This window comes from Salvelinus sp. IW2-2015, linkage group LG4q.1:29, assembly GCF_002910315.2.
Source record: "Salvelinus sp. IW2-2015 linkage group LG4q.1:29, ASM291031v2, whole genome shotgun sequence".
Classification (NCBI taxonomy): Eukaryota; Metazoa; Chordata; class Actinopteri; order Salmoniformes; family Salmonidae; genus Salvelinus; species Salvelinus sp. IW2-2015.
Window position 1 is genome coordinate 10,678,581 of NC_036842.1, and position 23,065 is coordinate 10,701,645.

The window sequence follows — 23,065 nt, forward strand, 5'->3', positions numbered from 1 at the left end:
AGATGTAATCACGAAATTAGGGAGAAAGGGGGGGTAAAAATTACAATAACAAAATAAGAAACGGAATACCGCTAACACGGGCAAAATCATTTTAGTCTTCTTTCCAACAGACACTGGGAGAAAAATTCCCCTTTCAGCAGGACAAAATCCTAAAACACAGGCCAAATTATTACTGCAGTTGCTTTCCAAGATGACATTAATGTTCTGAATGGCCTAGTTAAAGTTTTGACTTTAATCAGCTTGAAAATCTACTGCAAGACTTGAAAATGGCTACGATCAGCAACCAACTTCACAGAGTTTGAAGAATTTGAAAAATAATAATTGGCAAATATTTGTACAATCCAGGTGTGCCATGCTCTTAGACTTACCCCAAAAAACGTACAGCTGTAATCGCTGCCAAGGTGTTTTTAACAGATATTTTTCATATTCTTTTTATAAATGTTGGTATTTTGTGTAGATCGTTGACCAAAAATTACAATTAATCCATTTTAATCCTACTTTGTAACACAACAAAATGTGAAAAAAGTAAAGGGCTGTGAATAATTTCTGAAGGACTGTAGTTAATTACCTATAAAGTCAATACATTTTTAAATATTGTTGAATTCCGTTTTAATGCCTGGATTCCGCGAGGGCTTAATTATCATATTTGGACCAAAATGAGGCTCTCCACAACCTATAGTTTCTGTAGTACTGATTCTTCATCGAATGCTTTCATAAGTTATCTACAGATTCTCGCCCCAAAAGCCTAGGCCTACAATAGCTCATGCAAATTAGGGAGCCAAATGAACAGCTCTCTCACCGATTCAATTCGGTAGGCTATACTGACTGACAAGACGAGAGTCACTCACTTTAGCGTGTCACTGTATGGAAAACCCCGACATCCTAGGAAAGGAAACCTAAGAAATCCTTTTGTTTACTAACCACAGCACGCACCAGTTTTACTGGGAGGGGGAACAGACATCAGACTGTTTCTCCCTGTCCTCACTCGCTTTGTGACTGACAGTCGCCGTATCCTATCAATAGATTGCTAGAAGATGCATATCGTTCATTCTAGAGGGAGAGGGTTTGACGGACTAGCGAAATATACTTTTCTAAGTTAAAAGTAGCCTAGTTAATAAGAAGTGGAAAAGTAGCTGGCTGAAAATGAGTCTTATCGGCTGATTAGCTATGGCCGGTGTTTATGGAAAACACTGAGTTTGAAACCAACTGTTACTGATAGCTGTGCTGCCGCATTTCCCCACGTTGGTAGCCCCTAGCAATTATAGTTCAAGCCAATGAGCTTCATCCCCTCAGCATTTGAGTGACAGCTAGCGAGATGCACACAAGCGGAGTGTGAGAGGGCAATGACGTGGTGTAAATACAGTTGAAGTCGGAAGTGTACATATACCATAGCCAAATACTTTTAAACTGTTTTTCACAATTCCTGACATTTAATCCTAGTAAACATTTCCTGTCTTAGGTCAGTTAGGATCACCTCATTATTTTAAGAATGTGAAATGTCAGAATAAATAGTAGAGAGAATGATTGATTTATTTCAGCTTTTATTTATTTCATCACATTCCAAGTGGCTCAGAAGTTTACTAGGCAATTAGTATTTGGTAGCATTGCCTTTAAATTGTTCAACTTGGGTCAAATGTTTCTGGTAGCCTTCCACAAGCTTCTCACAGTAAGTTGGGTGAATTTTGGCCCATTCCTCCTGACAGAGCTGGTGTAACTGAGTCAGGTTTGTAGGCCTCCTTGCTCGCACACGTTTTTCAGTTCTGCCAAATTTTCTATAGGATTGAGGTCAAGACTTTGTGATGGCCACTCCAATACCTTGACTTTGTTGTCCTTAAGCCATTTTGCCACAACTTTGGAAGTATGCTTGGGGTCATTGTTCCATTTGGAAGACCATTTGCGACCAAGCTTTACTTCCTGACTGATGTCTTGAGATGTTGTTTCAATATATCACTAATTTTCATCTCATGATGCCATCTATTTTGTGAAGTGCACCAGTCCCTACTGCAGCAAAGCACCCCCACAACATGATGCTGCACCCGTGCTTCACGGTTGGGATGGTGTTCTTCGCAAGCCTCCCCCTTTTTCCACCTAACTAACGATGGTCATTATGGCAAACTGTTCTATTTTGTTTCATCAGACCAGAAGACATTTCTCCAAAAAGTATGATCTTTGTCCCCATTTGCAGTGCAAATCGTAGTCTGGCTTTTTATGGGTTTTGGAGTAGTGGCTTCTTCCTGCTGAGCAACCTTTCAGGTTATGTCGATATAGGACTCGTTTTACTGTGGATATAGATACTTTTTGTAGCTGTTTCCTCCAGCATCTTCACAAGGTCTTTGCTGCTGTTGTGGGATCGATTTTCACTTTTCGCCACAAGTATGTTCTCTCTAGGAGACAGAACACGTCTCCTTCCTGAGCGTATGACGGCTACGTGGTCCCATGGTGTTTATACTTGCGTACTTTTGTTTGTACAGTGAACGTGGTACTTCAGGTGTTTTGGAAATTGCTCCAAGAATAACAGACTTGTGGAGGTCTACAATTATGTTTTTTGGTCTTGGCTGATTTCTTTTGATTTCCATGATGTCAAGCAGATTACATACACGTAGGTTGAAGTCATTACTTGTAAGTCGCTCTGGATAAGAGCGTCTGTAAATGACTTAAATGTAAAAATTAAAACTAATTTTTAACAACTCCACAAATTTTTGTTAACAACTATAGTTCAACTGAGGTTGAAAGTAGGCCTTGAAATACATCCAGGTACACCTCCAATTGACTCAATGATGTCAATTAGCCTATAAGAAGCTTCTAAAGCCATGCCATACATTTTCTGGGATTTTCAAGCTGTATTATAAGTGAAATATTCTGTCTTTAAACAATTGTTGGAAAAATGACTTGTCATGCACAAAGTAGAAGTCCTAAACGACTTGCCAAAATCTAGTTTGTTAACAAGAATTTTGTGGAGTTTTTGAAAATTAGTTTTAATGACTTCAACTACGTGTATGTAATCTTCGACTTCAACTGTATCTGCACATACTGTATGTAACATAGTATGCCATTTCTGGGACCACATTTGGTTTGTGAGTGCTACTTTCAGAACTATTGCTAAAAAGTATACAAACGTGCCAGAGAATTCTTTAAGTGTTTACTTTCCAAGCTCACCAGCAATGGGCATAATCAAAAATTACTAGCATAGGCTCTGGTCTTTTTGTTATGCAAAATCGCTTGACATTTTTTATTTGCTTATGAGAGATTACATTTTAATTTGTTAAAAGTAATTATTAAATAACCAAAATGTGTTGTAGACAACTTATGAAAGTGGATGTCTGGTAGCCTCAATAAATAGAAAAAGTAATTGCGTGTATAGATTTTTTAATTCTATACACGCAAACGTGTGACGTGACTCTTAGAATGCACGACTTGGACTTGATTCGACCTGCTCTACCTTGGGACTCGACTTGAGACTTTGGACCCTTTTAACAGCTAGAATAGACTTTGCCCATATGTTTTGATTCTTCCCAATATGTTTCTTCTCACATTATTCGAACCCCACAATTAATAAACAGCTTATGAAGCTCTCTTAGCCTATAGATCACATTGCAACAATAAATCTTGACCTAAAAACTTCTGTGCTTCCTTGACAATCATACTAATCAAAACAACAAAAAAATTCTCTGCGAACCTGCTTATCTTCTTCTTTGTGGCACCAATGTGAGGGGTTATGGCAGGGGAACAGTGTTTCAGTAGTCTAGTGTGTGGTGTGGAAATAATGACAGCAAACCTGGGTAGCTTTGTCTCACATTGCCTAAAAATGGAACTGGACCGTGGAATTCAAGCAAACCGAACTCAGACCATCTCCTGATGGTCTCAGTTCGCTTCGGGGTCTGTTTGAGGGTTCTGAGTTCTTTGGAGTGTTCACAACTGCACATCAAATGAAGTGAACCGCACTGAGCACAAACATTTTAAGGGACCAGGTGTGAAAACACCCTAAACTATGGATGGTTTTATGCAGTAATGGATTTATCCTAACTTAATACTTTGCATTTAGGTTGTACAATTTTTTTTTTTCAAAATATATTTTTTATTTTTTATTTCACTTTTAGGCAAGAACAAATTATTATTTAAATGACGGCCTACCAGGAACAGTGGGTAACTCCTTGTTCAGGGGCAGAATGCCAGATTTTTATCTTGTCAGCTCGGGGATTCGATCCAGCAACCTTTCGGTTACTGGCCAAACGCTCTACACTAGTACTGCCCGCATGGGGGAATGTAGGGAAACGTTGATTTTAAACTAGGGATTTCATGGTAATTGAGGTAAAAAGTATTCTGCTCATAGATTATGTATGTATGAACTACATATTGAAACATCCAGCCCAAGTGATGTTCAATAATGTCTTAGTCGCCAAAGTACTGGAGAATATCTTTAATAGTTGAATATAGAGAGAAGCTGCCAACCTATAGGCAGTGTTTCCCAAAGTTGGTCCAGGGACCCGGGGTGTACGTTTTGGTTTTTGCCCGACACTTCACAGCTGACTCAAATCAAAGTTTGATAATTTGTTGATTATTTGAATCAGCTGTGTATTGCTAGGGCAAAAACAAAATGTCACCCTTGGTGTCACGGGAGCGAGTTTGGGAAATGCTGCTATAGGCCTGCATGACCCAATGCATTAAAAAACTACACCATGTCCGGGCCAGTAGAAATTCTGTTTTGGGACAGTACATTTTGTCCAACTGGCCTGACGAGAAAGAAAATAGTTAAGATTGGACCTGGCATGGTTAACAAACATCCCGCTACTCCACAATTTGGTTTCACTGAATAAGGAAGCCTATACTGAAAAGCTCTTCCAAGCCTTCTCACAGATTACTGCACCTGTACATAGCCCATTATGATTTAGCCCAAACAACTACTCTTCCCCTACTGTATGTATTTATTTATTTATTTATTGTGCTCTTTGCACCCATTATTTCTATTTCTACTTGCACATTTTCCACTGCAAATCTACCATTCCAGTGTTTTACTTGCTATATATTGTATTTACCTCGCCACCATGGCTTTTTTTTGTTGCCTTTACTCCCTTATCTCACCTCATTGCTCACATTGTATTAGAGTTATTTTTCTACTGTATTATTGACTGTATGTTTGTTTTACTCATGTGTAACTCTGTGTTGTTGTATGTGTGAACTGCTTTGCTTTATCTTGGCCAGGTCGCAATTGTAAATGAGAACTTGTTCTCAACTTGCCTACCTGGTTAATAAAGGTTGAAAAAATATTACAAATGTGGGCCAGCTCCTAGCAATTTGAGTTCCAGCCAAAGCAGAGAGTTTAATTTTGTAAATCCCTTTCGTAAAATAAATAAGCTCAGCGAATGTATTATTGTGTGTTCTTTTTTGCTCTGGACAGTTTGCGTGTGCTGTGTGAAGGCATCAGTAGCGTGGTGGTGCTTGAATGAATGGCAATCATATTGCTTAAATAACTAGCTTGAGTATTCGCCTGTGGTCTTCATTGGGTTTCAATGGTAGACTGTGACAGAGAAGGTAAATGTTGAAATGGAACTCAAAAATGCGCAGAAAAGTTAATGGCCAGGTCGGCCAGTGACTGTCGATCACTGGCCATCGTTATGTTGAACCCTGCATGCACATTTTTCCCATCTCAGCCTTTGTTGGTTACAGCGAGCAGAGATGACCATGATCACAATCATAGTTAACTAGTTTTAATGTTGTTCTGCCATTGCTGCACCATACACCGCAGGTGTCGTTAAAGGGTGTCGTAAAACCACATCAACAGAGATATAGTGTTTTATCACCATTGGCCTCATCCCGTAGCAACGCTCCAGCAGGTATATTTCACTGGTCCCCCAAAGCCAATTCCTCTTGGCTGCCTTTCCTTCAGTTCTCTGCTGCTAATGCTGAAAATGCAAAATCATCTGAAGCTGGAGACTCATATCTCCTCACTAGCTTTAAGCACCAGCTGTCAGAGCAGATACTGCATCATGTACATAGCATCTGTAAATAGCCCATCCAACAACCTCATCCCCATACTGTTTTTATTTTTGCTCCTGTATGACCCCAGTATCTCTACAGTGCACATTCATCTTCAGTCTATCCTCCAGTGTTATTGCTTTATTGTAATTATTTTGCGCTATGTTATTTCTTGCATTCACTCCTTATTTACTATTTGCACTCATGTAATATAGACTTTTTCTATTGTATTATTGACTGTATGTTTGTTTATTCCATGTGTAACTCTGTATGTTGTTTTGTGTTGCACTGCTTTGCTTATCTGCCAGTCGCCGTTGTAAATGAGACTTGTTCTAACTAGCGTACTGGTTAAATAAAGGTGAAATAAATAAAAAATCTTGACATCCCATGCAGTTTCCTTCTACGGCAACTCAGTTAGAAGGAAGGTGGATATTTTTTTTGGTGGTAATAATATACTATCACATCATTATTCACTTGGCTGTGCTCAAAGGATATTCAGTGTCTTTTTATTATGGGATGTCTTCTGTCACCCTCTCACTCAGGCTAACCTGTCTCTCTTCGTCTTGCAGTGTTAAACAGCTGCCCTGCATCCCTCTCTGCACACCACTAAGAGTCTGCTGTACAATGGGAGGATCGCGGAGGAGGTCAACTGTCTGCTGGCTGCCGGGATGAGAACTGGTGTCAGCTGCTCACAGCCTCAACGGTTCACCGAGCACATGTGAGTACCTCCACACCCCTGCACATTTCTACGCTTGTTTTCAAAACAGCTGAGTAGAGAAGTTTGAGCCACAGTTGCATTGTTGATTCATGTATAAAGTTTGTAATTTTATTCTGATGTGCTGACTGTAACCTTCTCTGCCTCCCTTCCCATTGCAGAGAGCTGAAGGAAACTTGGCAGTGATGACCGCGAGGTGACTGCCTGTGCTGCTGCAGCAGTGTCTCTAGGAACCAAACTCTTCAGGAGAAAAGTAAGTCAGCCTGGCATGGGTTCAGGGTGGTACGGAGAGAGTGTTTGAACGTGCTCTGGAGCAATGTATGCCTAAAGCACTGACTGTGTCCCTTTTCTTAGGCCTTGATTTGCTCTTAGACTTACCCCAAAAAACGTACAGCTGTAATCGCTGCCAAGGTGTTTTTAACAGATATTTTTCATATTCTTTTTATAAATGTTGGTATTTTGTGTAGATCGTTGACCAAAAATTACAATTCAATCCATTTTAATCCTACTTTGTAACACAACAAAATGTGAAAAAAGTAAAGGGCTGTGAATAMTTTCTGAAGGCACTGTAGTTAATTACCTACTAAAGTCAATACATTTTTAAAATATTGTTGAATTCCGTTTTAATGCCTGGATTCCGCGAGGGCCCTAATTATCATATTTGGACCAAAATGAGGCTCTCCACAACCTATAGTTTCTGTAGTACTGATTCTTCATCGAATGCKTTCATAAGTTATCTACAGATTCTCGCCCCAAAAGCCTAGGCCTACCAATAGCCTATGCAAATTAGGGAGCCAAATGAACRGCTCTCTCACCGATTCAATTCGGTAGGCTATACTGACTGACAAGACKAGAGTCACTCACTTTAGCGYGTCACTGTATGGAAARCCCCGACATCCTAGGAAAGGAAACCTAAGAAATCCTTTTGTTTACTAACCACAGCRCGCACCAGTTTTACTGGGAGGGGGAACAGACATCAGACTGTTTCTCCCTGTCCTCACTCGCTTTGTGACTGACAGTCGCCTATCCTATCAATAGATTGCTAGAAGATGCATATCGTTCATTCTAGAGGGAGAGGGTTTGACGGACTAGCGAAATATACTTTTCTAAGTTAAAAGTAGCCTAGTTAATAAGAAGTGGAAAAGTAGCTGGCTGAAAATGAGTCTTATCGGCTGATTAGCCTATGGCCGGTGTTTATGGAAAACACTGAGTTTGAAACCAACTGTTTACTGAKAGCTGTGCTGCGCCATTTCCCCYCACGTTGGCTAGCCCCCTAGCAATTATAGTTCCAGCCAATGAGCTTCATCCCCTCAGCATTTGAGTGACAGCTAGCGAGATGCACACACAGCGGAGTGTGAGAGGGCAATGACGTGGTGTAAATACAGTTGAAGTCGGAAGTGTACATATACCATAGCCAAATACTTTTAAACTGTTTTTCACAATTCCTGACATTTAATCCTAGTAAACATTYCCTGTCTTAGGTCAGTTAGGATCACCTCATTATTTTAAGAATGTGAAATGTCAGAATAATAGTAGAGAGAATGATTGATTTATTTCAGCTTTTATTTATTCATTCACATTCCAGTGGCTCAGAAGTTTACATAGGCAATTAGTATTTGGTAGCATTGCTTTAAATTGTTCAACTTGGGTCAAATGTTTCTGGTAGCCTTCCACAAGCTTCTCACAGTAAGTTGGGTGAATTTTGGCCCATTCCTCCTGACAGAGGCTGGTGTAACTGAGTCAGGTTTGTAGGCTCCTTGCTCGCACACGTTTTTCAGTCTGCCACAAATTTTCTATAGGATTGAGGTCAAGACTTTGTGATGGCCACTCCAATACCTTGACTTTGTTGTCCTTAAGCCATTTTGCCACAAACTTTGGAAGTATGCTTGGGGTCATTGTCCATTTGGAAGACCCTTTGCGACCAAGCTTTAACTTCCTGCCTGATGTCTTGAGATGTTGTTTCAATATATCCACTAATTTTCCATCCTCATGATGTCTATTTTGTGAAGTGCACCAGTCCTACTGCAGCAAAGCACCCCCACAACATGATGCTGCCACCCCGTGCTTCACGGTTGGGATGGTGTTCTTCGGCAAGCTCCCCTTTTTCCACCTAAATAACGATGGTCATTATGGCAAACTGTTCTATTTTTGTTTCATCAGACCAGAAGACATTTCTCCAAAAGTGATGATCTTTGTCCCCATTTGCAGTTGCAAATCGAGTCTGGCTTTTTATGGCGGTTTTGAGTAAGTGGCTTCTTCCTTGCTGAGCAACCTTTCAGGTTATGTCGATATAGGACTCGTTTTACTGTGGATATAGATACTTTTGTAGCTGTTTCCTCCAGCATCTTCACAAGGTCCTTKGCTGYTGTTSTGGGATCGATTTTCACTTTTCGCACCAAAGTATGTTCATCTCTAGGAGACAGAACACGTCTCCTTCCTGAGCGGTATGACGGCTACGTGGTCCCATGGTGTTTATACTTGCGTACTTTTGTTTGTACAGATGAACGTGGTACCTTCAGGTGTTTTGGAAATTGCTCCCAAGAATAAACCAGACTTGTGGAGGTCTACAATTATGTTTTTTGGTCTTGGCTGATTTCTTTTGATTTTCCCATGATGTCAAGCAGATTACATACACGTAGGTTGAAGTCATTACTTGTAAGTCGCTCTGGATAAGAGCGTCTGCTAAATGACTTAAATGTAAAAATTAAAACTAATTTTTCAACAACTCCACAAATTTCTTGTTAACAAACTATAGTTCAACTGAGGTTGAAAGTAGGCCTTGAAATACATCCACAGGTACACCTCCAATTGACTCAAATGATGTCAATTAGCCTATCAGAAGCTTCTAAAGCCATGCCATCATTTTCTGGAATTTTCCAAGCTGTATTATAAGTGAAATATTCTGTCTTTAAACAATTGTTGGAAAAATGACTTGTCATGCACAAAGTAGAAGTCCTAAACGACTTGCCAAAACTATAGTTTGTTAACAAGAAATYTGTGGAGTTGTTGAAAAATTAGTTTTAATGACTTCAACCTACGTGTATGTAATCTTCCGACTTCAACTGTATCTGCACATACTGTATGTAACATAGTATGCCATTTCCTGGGACCACATTTGGYTTGTGAGYGCTACTTTCAGAACTATTGGCTAAAAAGTATACAAACGTGCCAGAGAATCTCTTTAAGTGTTTACTTTCCAAGCTCACCAGCAATGGGGCATCAATCAAAAATTACTAGCATAGGCCTACTGGTCTTTTGTTATGCCAAAATCGCTTGACATTTTTTATTTGCTTATGAAGATTACATTTGTAATTTGTTAAAAGTAATTATTAAATAACCAAAATGTGTTGTAGACAAACTTATGAAAGTGGATGTCTGGTAGCCTCAATAAATAGAAAAAGTAATTGCGTGTATAGATTTTTTAATTTGAAAAAACGTGTGACGTGACTCTTAGAATGCACGACTTGGACTTGATTCGACCTGCTCTACTTGGGACTCGACTTGAGACTTTGGACCCTTTTACAGCTAGAATAGACTTTGTACCATATGTTTTGATTCTTACCAAATATGTTGTCTTCTCACATTATTCGAACCCCACAATTAATAAACAGCTTATGAAGCTCTCTTAGCCTATAGATCACAYWTTGCAAACAAATAATCTTGACCTAAAAACTTCTGTGCTTCCTTGACAATCACTAATCAAAAACAACAAAAAAAATTCTCTGCGAACCTGCTTATCTTCTCTCTTTTGTGGCACCAATGTGAGGGGTTATGGCAGGGGAACCAGTGTTTCAGTAGTCTAGTGTGTGGTGTGGAAATAATGACAAGCAAACCTGGGTAGCTTTGTGCTCACATTGCCCTAAAAATGGAACTGGACCGTGGAATTCAAGCAAACCGAACTCAGACCACCTCTCCTGATGGTCTCAGTTCGCTTCGGGGTCTCGTTTGAGGGTTCTGAGTTCCTTTGGAGTGTTCACACTGCACATCAAATGAAGTGAACCGCACTGAGCACAAACATTTTAAGGGACCAGGTGTGAAAACACCCTAAACTATGGATGGTTTTATGCAGTAATGGATTTATCCCTAACTTAATACTTTGCATTTAGGTTGTACAATGTATTTTTTTCAAATATATTTTTTATTTTATTTATTTCACTTTTAGGCAAGAACAAATTATTATTTACAATGACGGCCTACCAGGGAACAGTGGGTCAACTGCCTTGTTCAGGGGCAGAATGCCAGATTTTTATCTTGTCAGCTCGGGGATTCGATCCAGCAACCTTTCGGTTACTGGCCCAACGCTCTAACCACTAGSCTACCTGCCRCCCCATGGGGGAAATGTAGGGAAACAGTTGATTTTAAACTAGGGATTTCATGGCTAATTGAGGTAAAACAGTAATTCTGCTCATAGATTATGTATGTATGAACTACATATTGAAACATCCAGCCCAAAGTGGATGTTCAATAATGTCTTAGTCGCCAAAGTACTGGAGAATATCTTTAATAGTTGAATATAGAGAGAAGCATGCCAACCTATAGGCCAGTGTTTCCCAAAGTTGGTCCAGGGGACCCCAAGGGGTGTACGTTTTGGTTTTTGCCCGAGCACTTCACAGCTGACTCAAATAATCAAAGTTTGATAATTTGTTGATTATTTGAATCAGCTGTGTATTGCTAGGGCAAAAAACAAAATGTCCACCCCTTGGTGTCCACGGGAGCGAGTTTGGGAAATGCTGCTATAGGCCCTGCATGACCCCAATGCATTAAAAAACTACACCATGTCCGGGCCAGTAGAAATTCTGTTTGGGACAGTACATTTTTGTCCAACTGGCCTGACGAGAAAGAAAATAAGTTAAGATTGGACCCTGGCATGGTTCAACAACATCCCAGCTACTCCACAATATTGGTTTCACTGAATAAGGAAGCCTATACTGAAAAGCCTCCTTCCAAGCCTTCTCACAGATTACTGCACCTGTACATAGCCCATCTATGATTTAGCCCAAACAACTACCTCTTCCCCTACTGTATGTATTTATTTATTTATTTATTGTGCTCCTTTGCACCCCATTATTTCTATTTCTACTTTGCACATTCTTCCACTGCAAATCTACCATTCCAGTGTTTTACTTGCTATATTGTATTTACCTCGCCACCATGGCCTTTTTTTTGTTGCCTTTACCTCCCTTATCTCACCTCATTTGCTCACATTGTATATAGAGTTATTTTTCTACTGTATTATTGACTGTATGTTTGTTTTACTCCATGTGTAACTCTGTGTTGTTGTATGTGTCGAACTGCTTTGCTTTATCTTGGCCAGGTCGCAATTGTAAATGAGAACTTGTTCTCAACTTGCCTACCTGGTTAAATAAAGGTTGAAAAAAATATTACAAATGTGGGCCAGCTCCCTAGCAATTTGAGTTCCAGCCAAAGCAGAGAGTTTAATTTTGTAAATCCCTTTCCGTAAAATAAATAAGCTCAGCGAATGTATTATTGTGTGTTTCTTTTTGCTCTGGACAGTTTGCGTGTGCTGTGTGAAGGCATCAGTAGCGTGGTGGTGCTTGAATGAATGGCCAATCATATTGCTTAAATACAACTAGCTTGAGTATTCTGCCTGTGGTCTTCATTGGGTTTCAATGGTAGACTGTGACAGAGAAGGTAAATGTTGAAATGGAACTCAAAAATGCGCAGAAAAGTTAATGGCCAGGTCGGGCCAGTGACTGTCGAGATCCACTGGCCATCGTTACTGTTGAACCCTGCATGCACATTTTTCCCATCTCAGCCTTTGTTGGTTACAGCGAGCAGAGATGACCATGATCACAAATCATAGTTAACTAGTTTTAATGTTGTTCTGCCATTGCTGCACATACACCGCAGGTGTCGTTAAAGGGTGTCGTAAAACCACATCAACAGAGAACTATAGGTGTTTTATCACCATTGGCCTCATCCCGTAGCACACGCTCCAGCAGGTATATTTCACTGGTCACCCCCAAAGCCAATTCCTCTTGGCTGCCTTTCCTTCCAGTTCTCTGCTGCCAATGACTGGAACAAACTGCAAAAATCACTGAAGCTGGAGACTCATATCTCCCTCACTAGCTTTAAGCACCAGCTGTCAGAGCAGATCACTGCATCTGTACATAGCCCATCTGTAAATAGCCCATCCAACAACCTCATCCCCATACTGTTATTTATTTTTGCTCCTTTGCACCCCAGTATCTCTACGTGCACATTCATCTTCAGCACATCTATCACTCCAGTGTTAATTGCTTTATTGTAATTATTTTGCCGCTATGGCTTATTTCTTGCATTCACTCCCTTATCTTACCTCATTTGCACTCACTGTATATAGACTTTTTCTATTGTATTATTGACTGTATGTTTGTTTATTCCATGTGTAACTCTGTATTGTTGTTTGTGTTGCACTGCTTTGCTTTATCTTGGCCAGGTCGCCGTTGTAAATGAGAACTTGTTCTCAACTAGCGTACCTGGTTAAATAAAGGTGAAATAAAATAAAAATCTTGACATCCCATGGCAGTTTCCTTCCTACCCGGCAACTCAGTTAGGAAGGAAGGTGGGATATTTATTTTCTGGGTGGTATAATATACTATCCACATCATTATTCACTTGGCTGTGCTCAAAGGGATATTCAGTGTCTTTTTATTATGGCGGATGTCTTCTCGCTCACCCAACCTCCCACTCACTCAGGCTAACCTGTCTCCTCTTCGTCTTTGCAGTGTTAAACCAGCTGCCCCTGCCATCCCCTCTCCCTGCCACCACCACTAAGAGTCTGCTGTACAATGGGAGGATCGCGGAGGAGGTCAACTGTCTGCTGGCCTGCCGGGATGAGAACCTGGTGTCCCAGCTGGCTCACAGCCTCAACCAGGTTTCCACCGAGCACATGTGAGTACCTCCACACCCCTGCACATTTCTACGCTTGTTTTCAAAACAGCTGAGTAGAGAAAGTTATGAGCCACAGTTGCCATTGTTGATTCATGTATAAAGTTTGTAATTTATTCTGATGTGCTGACTGTAACCTTTCTGCCCCTCCCTTCCCATTGCAGAGAGCTGAAGGACAACTTGGGCAGTGATGACCCGGAGGGTGACGTGCCTGTGCTGCTGCAGACAGTGCTCTCTAGGAACCCCAACATCTTCAGGGAGAAAAGTAAGTCAGCCTGGCATGGGGTTCAGGGTGGTACGGAGAGAGTGTCTTGAACGCTGCTCTGGAGCACATTGTATGGCCTAACACAGCACTGACTGTGTCCCTTCTTCTTAGGGCCTTGATTTGTTGACCCGAGTAACACTTCCTGGGTCAAATGTGTTTTCTGGGTCAAAACAGCTTTTTGAGGCATTGCAAGGCTAAGCTTTGTTGTCTTGGGTGATTTTTAGAGTTAGCGCTGTACTTGTAGCTTGGAAAGAGCTTGTGGTACTTATTGCCTTGAGTATAGTTGATAAAACATTTAATTGCTCTGTGATCTATGGACAGATCATGCAGCGATTTCAGTCAGTGACAAACTGGTGTCTAGTTGCTGGTGCTATAGGGGGAAAGTGGTGTCTGCACAGACTGTTGAGGCTGGTGCCAGAAGGGATCCCCTGTACTGTGTAGTGCTGTGCTGAGATTGGGATACAGCGCAAGACTTGGAACCTCGTCATGTCTGAGACAGTTTGTCATCTATAGTAGACATGCAAATGAGTTTGCTAACCTCTACCCTAGCTGCTGTTGCATTCATTATCCGGATAATTGAAATAGCTTATCACTGTCCCTGTCGTGCTCTGTTTTTCCAAGCAGTTATTTGTGTGTTAATGTTTGGTTAAGGACCTTGATTAGGCAAGCTAAGTGTGTTATGATGATGACACAGACTTGTATCCTGTGTCATCTCTGCTGGCTAAGTGACCCCGACCGTTTGCATGTCCTCCAGGGAAATGTCTCCCAAACCTCTGGCCTGACGCTGTGCTGTTGTATTCAACAGTGAATCGTGCAATGTGTTTATCGGACTTTGTTGTACACTCTGTGAAAACTTCTTCTGTTACTATAATCTCCTGCMCTCCCCATAACTCTTAAATACTAGTGTTTTGTAAAGAAATGCATTTTGTCAAACCACCAGATAACTGAGTGAGGATCAGAAAGTGATCTCATGCAGTCTCGCTCCTGAAGTAGCTTAATAGTTCTTTGAGTGAGGTCTTCTATCTTCCACTGACATAAACAGGACCCCTCTGTCTTGGACTGGAGGTTGCCTCCGTACTGGTGCTGTGCACTGGCCTTCTCTACTCCTCTTTAATCACTTCTTCTTTTCGTCTCAAAGATATAATGCAGCAGCCAATAATGCCGCAGTACAAGATGTCCCAGAATTCCATGCATGGGAGTCCGGCGTCGACAAACTACCAGCAATCCACTATCTCACACAGCCCTTCTAGGTATAACGATACATTTCTCATTCAATTTGGTGTAATGGTACAGTGGGTGCTCTGATAGTTCATTCAATACTTCTGTCAGCCTTTGAGAGTTGCAAGTTCCCTTGGAATTGACATGTTCTTCTCATCCTCTTCCTCTACAGTCGCTTTGCATCTCCACAGATGGGGTCCGGCGCTAGGTTCACACCCCAGCAGAACAGCCCTGTGCCTAGCCCTTATGCCCCCCAAAGCCCTGCAAGTTACATGCAGCAGTACCCTCATCCCCCCAGCTATTCTCAGCACCAACAGATCCAGCAAGGTGAGACTGCACCTCTGCTTTTGTATAGGAAAATTATGCATGAAACCTACGAACTGATTTTCAGATAACCGTACTGTACCTAGCTTTTATGTACAGTACCAGTCAAACGTTTGGACACACTTACTCATTCATTATTTTCTACATAATAGAATAATAGTGAAGACATCAAAACTATGAAATGACACATATGGAATCATGTAGTAAACAAAAAAGTGGGAAACAAATCAAAATATATTTGAGATTCTTCAAAGTAGCCACCCTTTGCCTTGATGACAGCTTTGCACACACTTGGCATTCTCTCAACCAGCTTTTTAAGTTTTTTATTTAACTAGGCAARTCAGTTAAGATAATTGTTATTTACAATGACGCCCTACACTRGCCAAACCCTAACCCGGACGACGCTGGGCCAATTGTGTGCTGCCCTATGGGACTTGTTTTACACTTTTTTGCTCACTACATGATTCCATATGTGTTATTTCATAGTTTTGATGTCTTCACTATTATTCTACAATGTAGGAAATAGTCAAAATAAAGGAAAACCCTTGAACGAGTAAGTGTGTCCAAACTTTTGACTGGTACTGTGTGTCAGGATGTTGATTCTGTGTTGAACCAACAGACCAAATTGTATTTGTCACATGCTTCATAAACAACARTGAAATGTTTACTTACAGGCTCTTTTCCAACAATGCAGAGTTAAAGATTAAAGTAGAAATAATGAAACGAGGAGTGCATAATGAATAACAATAAYGAGTCAAAATAACATGGATATATACCCATGGTTTACCCTGGTGTGTTGTGTTGATGTTCTGTGGTCGTAGAGCTGCATGGTTCCCCTGTCGTTCCGGCTGCACCCTCTTATTCAGGAAGCCCCAAGAGGCCTGTGCAGCCCTGCCTAGAGGTGCAGACCCAGCCCCAGGCCTCCCCCCACCAGAACCCCTCCACCCCAACCTTAGGTACGGGAGTCACCTGGGGACATCATGTCAAACATCCGCTATCCTGCCCCATCACCTCCAAGCTGTGACCCATCGGCTCWTGTGTCTGTGCCTTATTATTTGCAGCACAGAATATCCATGCTCTGTCGACGCAAACTCTGTGTGTAACATTACAGGATGCAGTGTTGATTTGCAATGCACACTTGCTGCAAGATTCCTGTACATTGGCATAATATTTCACGTTTTCTTTCTTTTGTTTTGTTGTTTTATGTCTTGTTTATTTGCATTCATTCCACCTTTTAAACAAGATTTACAGGTGAACCAGTGGTTGAGTATGGGTTTTGGCTTAGCTGGAAGGCAGTTAAACTATTGATAGATTGTATGTGAGATTTATTTGGGTGTCTGTCTGTGTCTGTTCAGTTGCCAGTCCCGTGGTTCCTGCTAGCATGCGGAACATCCACGACAACAAGGTCTCCGGGCAAATTTCAAGCAACTCAGCCAATCACAATGCCAGACATGGCTCGAACGAAGACTACATGAACATAGTCCACAGACTAGGGAATGAGGTAAACACAAGAAATGATTCATACCAAAATGAAACTACCTAGCAAAGAGACTATTTTCACATGAAATTCAGTTTCCTCGCGTGGATCCTCATTGCTTGTACACTGCCTTAATGTATTTGTTGTATCCACCATTGCTGCTTTAATGATCTATAATATAGATACTTATGTGATATGTGTTTTCCCTAGGAGAGTGATCCTTCCATGAGAAATGCCTCCTTCCCGCTCCGATCGCCCCAGTCTGTTTCTTCCCCTGTGGGCAGCGAAGGGACCCCAAAAGGTATTATGCATGATCATGCTGTGGGCTGGAAATCACGAGTCAACCTACCTATTCTATGCCAAGCAGTGTTTCCCCTATATTCATTTAGTAGCCGCGGCCCACCACTTCACATAATGATTACAAAAAAGTTGGGTAAACGTTTTCAGTGTAAACTTAAACAAGATATCTAAATATGTAGAATAGATAATGGAGCTATATATATTTAAATAAGATCCTATTTGAGAACTAATAATCACTCAAACAAATCTACAGAGGGAGAATGTAAAATAAAAAAAATGTCATGGGGCCCTCATAGATTTTTTTTTTATACCGTTTGAGCTCCCCCACCAAGCTGACTTTGCCACCGCTGCTGCAAAAAATCCTTGTTAAAAAATAAACTCACCTTTTTGGTTTTGGCAGGGTCACGACCTGGCCTCATTCTGCAATCCCCTCCACCTTATGCTCCCCCCCGTGACTCCGCTCCCGACCTCCTCCTGGACTCTCCTGACCACAAGAAGAAGCAGAAGAAGCTAACTAAAGAGGAGAAAGAGCAGTTGGAAAAAGCTGCCATGTACGACATTGTYAGCTCTCCCTCTAAAGACTCTACCAAGCTGACGCTCAAACTGTCCCGGGTGAAGTCCTCTGAGTTGGACCAATCTGGAGAGCTCCTATCCGGGGTAGAGGACCAGGACACTGACCTGGCCTACAACAGCCTGCAGTTCTCCCGGACGCAGCAGGACCCTGCCCACAGGTTAGCCCCGGGCCAGGGGGAGCAGTCAGGCTACCAGCAGGTCCCTGTGCTCCAGAACACCAAACAGGCTATAGGGGTGATCAGCGGAGCTGTGTACGACGATGCTGAGATGGATGCTCTTGCTGAGATCGAGAGGATAGAACGAGAGACGCTCATAGAAAGGGAGCGCTGCTCCAAAGAGGTTCAGGATAAAGGTGAGTGTGCACATCTTGCTTCATCTAGTTTTACACTTGCTGATTTATCACATACTGGCAATATTWTTCACTTAATAATGAGAGACGGGAGAAAGAACTTGATAGTTGTGGGTGTCTGTCAATTTCCTTACCCATGGTTTCCTCATTGTAGACAAGCCACTGAAGAAGCGGAAGCAGGACTCGTATCCCCAAGAGCCTGGCGCTGGAGGTACAGCGGGGGCAACTCAGCCTGGYGTGGGAGGGGGCAATGCTGGCAGCAAGTTGGCACCCCAGGAGGCTAGTGCAGCCAGTAATGGTGCCAGCCGGCCTGCCCTAATGGTCAGCATCGACCTGCAGCAAGCAGGCAGAGCTGACGGGCAGCCAGAGGTGAACATGGGCACCCCCACCCCAGCCGTGGAGGCCCGGCGCTGGCCCGAGGAACGCCTGGGTCCAGAGGACGGCTCCGACTCTACCGGAGTCCTGCGGCTAAAGTCCAAGACGGATGGAGAGCGACTACAGACTGCAGACGGCCGGCCAGAGGTCATCAAGCAGCGYGCCGACACMCCCAAGAAGCTGGGCCCCGACGGCCGACCGGAGACCCCTAAACACAAGCACGAAAACAGAAGAGACTCGTCCAAACACAGACACGACGGAAAACCTGACAATGGCAAGGCCCGACCTGACAGCAGGACGCCTGACACGCCACGACAACGGCACGAGGGCCGCTCAGACTCTGGTCACAGGGAAGACAGGTCCCGAGACAGCGACMCATCCCGTATCCGCAGGCCAGAGACCCCCAGCAAGTCCAGCAGGGGGGAACACGACTCCAAACATGGACGGGACAGAGACAGGGAGCGGGCGGATAAAGACAGGGAGAGGAAACACAGGACAGAGGCAGGGGAACCACGGGACCGCCGGTCTCCAGAGCAGCGCTCCAGGCCAGAGAGCCCGCGGGTTAAGCAGGAGGGCCGAGGGGGGGTGGACCCCAGTGTGCGCCAGAGGACTGACCGGCCATGCCCCAACCTCAAACCCCCTAATAAAGAGGAGAGGAGGAGCGGGGAGGAGAGGAGGAGTGGGGACGGCAGCAGGAACCGACARGACTCCAAGCAGCAACAGCAGCCTGCTGAAAGCAAACAGGAGTTCCCTGCCTACCTGCTAGGGGGGGTAAAGTCTGGAGGCTTTAAGAACTTTGTGATTCCCAAGATGAAGCGGGATAAGGATGGGCATGTGTTGGCAGCTGAGATGAGGAAGCCTGGGTCTGGTCTGGGGCCTGTAATGGAGGGCTGGAGCGAGCCCCGGGTCAAGCTGGAGCGACTGGGGCTTGTAGAGGAGATGAAGACAGGAGCCAAACCTGTTGTGGTGCTGCAGAAACTCAGCATCGACGAGGTGCAGAAAATCATCAGGGAAAGGGAGGACAGGAACGCACGCGGCTCCAAGTCCTCCAAGAGCAGACACTCTCATGAGAAGTCTGGGAAAGGTAAGAGACATCCTGCTGTATGCGTGACTGACTGGGTYAGCTTATTGTGTGGGTGAAGTTAAGGTTTAACTATGGTTTTGACATCATGCGTTTTTGACTTAATATGAGAACTTTGAGAGTTTTAATTACTTTGCACATTGATCCACTAGCAGCACASAATCACGTACTGTATTTCACCCCCTTTGAAGGGATTATGATTTATTTTGGGGTTGATTTGATTTGGTCATGAGGCCTTGCTAATGATCCTGTATACAAGACACTACTGGTTTTAATTGTGGCGCGTAATGTGTCGTTGTTAGTGTACCTTTCATACAAGGGCTAATAGATGACTGGGTGACCTCTCCTTAGGAGGTCTTGACGAATCAGTGTTGAAAGAACTGCCTCCTCATCTCATTGCTGAGATAGAGTCCACCATGCCACTGTGTGAGAGAGTGAAGATGAACAAACGCAAGCGCAGCACCGTCAACGAGAAGCCCAAGTATGCCGAAGTCGACTCCGACGACTCAGACAACGACTCTGTGACGGAGTGTGAGTGTCACACACATATCTGTTCCCCCCCCCCACAGCCATATCCAAAACTGTGTTCATTTCAATCCCAGTAGTGCAGGCTACTGGTTGATAACAAACCCCTGATGATTAAAGCAACATCCTGTAACTCGTTGCTCCTTCTTTCTCTCCGTGCAGCTGCACGGAAGCGTCACAAGAAGGAGCGAGAAAAGACGTGGGCGCCTGATGAGCGGGAGAGGAGAGGCTCAGGAGAGCACCGGAGGAGTAGTGGGGGCTCCCAGGAGCGGCGCAAGGGATCCGGCAGGCGCTACCGAGAACGCAGCCCAGAGGAATCGGATGAGGAATCCCCACCACCCAGCATGAGTGACCGTAAGTCTGGCACTGTCTTCGACTGACCATCCAGCATGGGCGTCAGTGGTTATTTTTTTCCACTGTCTGAAGAGTTTAAACCAGCAGGCTATACCTGGGCATTAGATGCAGGGTAAAAATGCAGAGGATGAGATGTAAGATCATCATTTGATCACCCTTTTGTTGCTGAGCTTTGTGATTTACGTAAATTCACTGAAAACCACCACGAACACAGTTATATTAACAGTATTCCACTTTTCACACAGCCTACTTTTGGCCAGCTAATAGCCTAACCACCGATCAAGCAACAGTATGGACTGAACATTCAAATCCTGTTGCTGCATGATTATTTTGCTTAGACTATATAGTTCAAATTAAGATCTTAAATCTATAGTAATATTTCACTAGGTAAGTGTTGCTGTCCAATGTATTTTTCGAACATGTATCTATCCTGTCCAGTTGCCAGAAAGATGAAGAAGAAGGAGAAACAGAAGAAGAGGAAGGCATACGAGCCCAAGCTGACACCAGAAGGTAATTTCGTCCTAACTTCAGCAGTGTCTTTGTTGTATGACTTTTGTCCCATTAACGCAGGTTACTCACTTTCTCTGTGTTTACTCAAMAGAACTGATGGACTCCTCCACGTTCAAGAGGTTCTCAGCCAGTGTGGACAACATTCTGGAGAGCTTGGAGGACATTGACTTCAATGCCATGGGTATGCATTATTCATGATCTACTTTTACAGGTGTTTTTTTTTTAATCCTCGGCGGTTTGAGTCGGTGTTTATAATACCTTCTACCAAGGATGGGACAGATAACCTTGTGATTGTTGGAATTATTTTCAAATGTAATTTGATTTCAGCCGTAATGTAATGTTCAGTGACAAATGAYGGTGACAGGACTGCTTCCTCTAACTGCAGAACTCTTGTCAACAGATGATGATGAGATCCCACAGGAGCTTCTGCTGGGGAAACACCAGCTGAGTGAGCTGGGCAGCGAATCTGCTAAGATCAAGGCCATGGGCATCACCTTCAGGGTAAGAAAAGGGAACACTGGATGCAGGATGATGTCAGTCTTTTTGGCAATCCTAAATTGGATAAGGTATTCTGTTATGTATTTTCTCATCTGTCTCATCCATAGCTTCCATCTGATAAGTTGGTGAAGGTCCTGAACATCCTGGAGAAGAACATTCAGGATGGTTCCAAGCTCTCCACACTGATGAACCATGTAAGTTGTCCCCTCATATGGTTTCCYGGACACAGATTATGTCTCCTCCTGACTTAAAAAGCATGTTCCATGGAGAAGTTCCACTTGTCTGAACGTCTTCTCTCTCTGTCCCAACAGGACGCAGACGCAGAAGACGAGGAGCGGCTGTGGCGTGACCTCATCATGGAGCGCGTGACCAAGTCAGCTGACGCCTGTCTGACGGCCCTCAACATCATGACGTCGTCCCGCATGCCCAAGGCGGTGTACATCGAGGACGTGATTGAGAGGGTGCTGCAGTACACCAAGTTTCACCTGCAGAACACCCTCTACCCTCAGTATGACCCTGTCTACAGAGTGAACCCTCATGGAGGTCAGCACCCTAAACCCACCTTACTATCAAAAGCAATTGGAGCAAAGCCATAGCATAATGTGGCGAGAACAGGCCATATAAATGTCCAGTCACAGTCTTGATACACTCTGTTCAAAACCAGAGCACCCAGAACATTTGAAAGGCGGTTATTGTAAAGAATAAACACAGTGTGTATATTCAAGGCAGTGTGGTCTGTCTCTGAACTAACTGCACTTATGCATATTCCTGCCCTGACTAACTGTGGAGAGGGTCTTTGCTCTACATTCCTTGTTAACTGTTTTTCTCATTGTCTCTCCTCCCGTCTCCCACCCAGGTGGCTATCTGAGCTCCAGGGCTAAGAGGGCTAAAAGCTCCACACACAAGCAGAGGGTGATCATCATGCTCTACAACAAGGTGTGTGACATCGTCAGCAACATCTCTGAGCTCCTGGAGATCCAGCTGTTGACTGACACCACCATCCTACAGGTGAGACTCGGCTCCTAGTGCTATACCTGGGGGTCATGCCCTTTGACCTCTGACCCTTTCTGACCCCTGCTCACCTTGTGACCCATCTCTCCCTCTCTCCTTACCTGAGGTCTCCTCAATGGGCATCACTCCATTCTTTGTGGAGAGTGTCAGTGAGCTACAGCTGTGTGCCATCAAACTGGTGACTGCGGTAAGAATCCAAAACAGGGTTCCCATTGAGTTCTGCCTTTTGTTCTTGAAAAATCWAATTTTATTTGTCACATGCGCCGAATACAACAGGTGTAGGTAGACCTTACAGTGAAATGCTTACTTACAAGCCCTTAGCCAACAATGTAGTTTTACGAAAATCCCTAAAAAAAGTAAGAGATAAGAATAACAAATAATTAAAGAGCAGCAGTAAATAATAGCGGGGCTATATACAGGGGGTACCGGTACAGAGTCAATATAAATAAAGTTCCCTTTATTGTGCATCCATACAGCCCTTATATAGCAGGGCCAGGGTTGCTCTTGATGTGGTGCTTCAAACCAGGGTTCCCATGGAGTCTGGATTTGTTCTAGAATATATTTCCTTTCATTGTGTATGTATTATGTATAGCAATGTCAGGGTAACTCTTTCATTTATTTGTATT

General features: G+C 43.2%; 1 protein-coding gene across 4 annotated transcripts in view; it reads left to right on the forward strand.

The window, feature by feature from the left end:
* The window catches only part of LOC111961426 (nipped-B-like protein B), a 57,104-nt gene that overhangs the window by 18,655 nt on the left and 15,384 nt on the right, over positions 1–23,065 (forward strand). The window contains exons 3-20 of one of the 4 annotated variants that reach the window (XM_023983682.2): positions 13,417–13,582; positions 13,744–13,844; positions 14,983–15,094; positions 15,235–15,389; positions 16,208–16,342; positions 16,742–16,887; positions 17,074–17,164; positions 17,564–18,088; positions 18,240–19,544; positions 19,893–20,072; positions 20,229–20,420; positions 20,859–20,930; positions 21,022–21,111; positions 21,331–21,431; positions 21,536–21,622; positions 21,740–21,971; positions 22,285–22,436; positions 22,546–22,626. In XM_023983682.2, coding sequence (XP_023839450.1) covers positions 13,417–13,582; positions 13,744–13,844; positions 14,983–15,094; positions 15,235–15,389; positions 16,208–16,342; positions 16,742–16,887; positions 17,074–17,164; positions 17,564–18,088; positions 18,240–19,544; positions 19,893–20,072; positions 20,229–20,420; positions 20,859–20,930; positions 21,022–21,111; positions 21,331–21,431; positions 21,536–21,622; positions 21,740–21,971; positions 22,285–22,436; positions 22,546–22,626 — 3,923 coding nt within the window. The remainder of the gene's footprint in view (positions 1–13,416; positions 13,583–13,743; positions 13,845–14,982; positions 15,095–15,234; positions 15,390–16,207; positions 16,343–16,741; positions 16,888–17,073; positions 17,165–17,563; positions 18,089–18,239; positions 19,545–19,892; positions 20,073–20,228; positions 20,421–20,858; positions 20,931–21,021; positions 21,112–21,330; positions 21,432–21,535; positions 21,623–21,739; positions 21,972–22,284; positions 22,437–22,545; positions 22,627–23,065) is intronic. The other 3 variants (XM_023983683.2, XM_023983684.2, XM_023983685.2) reach the window with 3 other exon arrangements.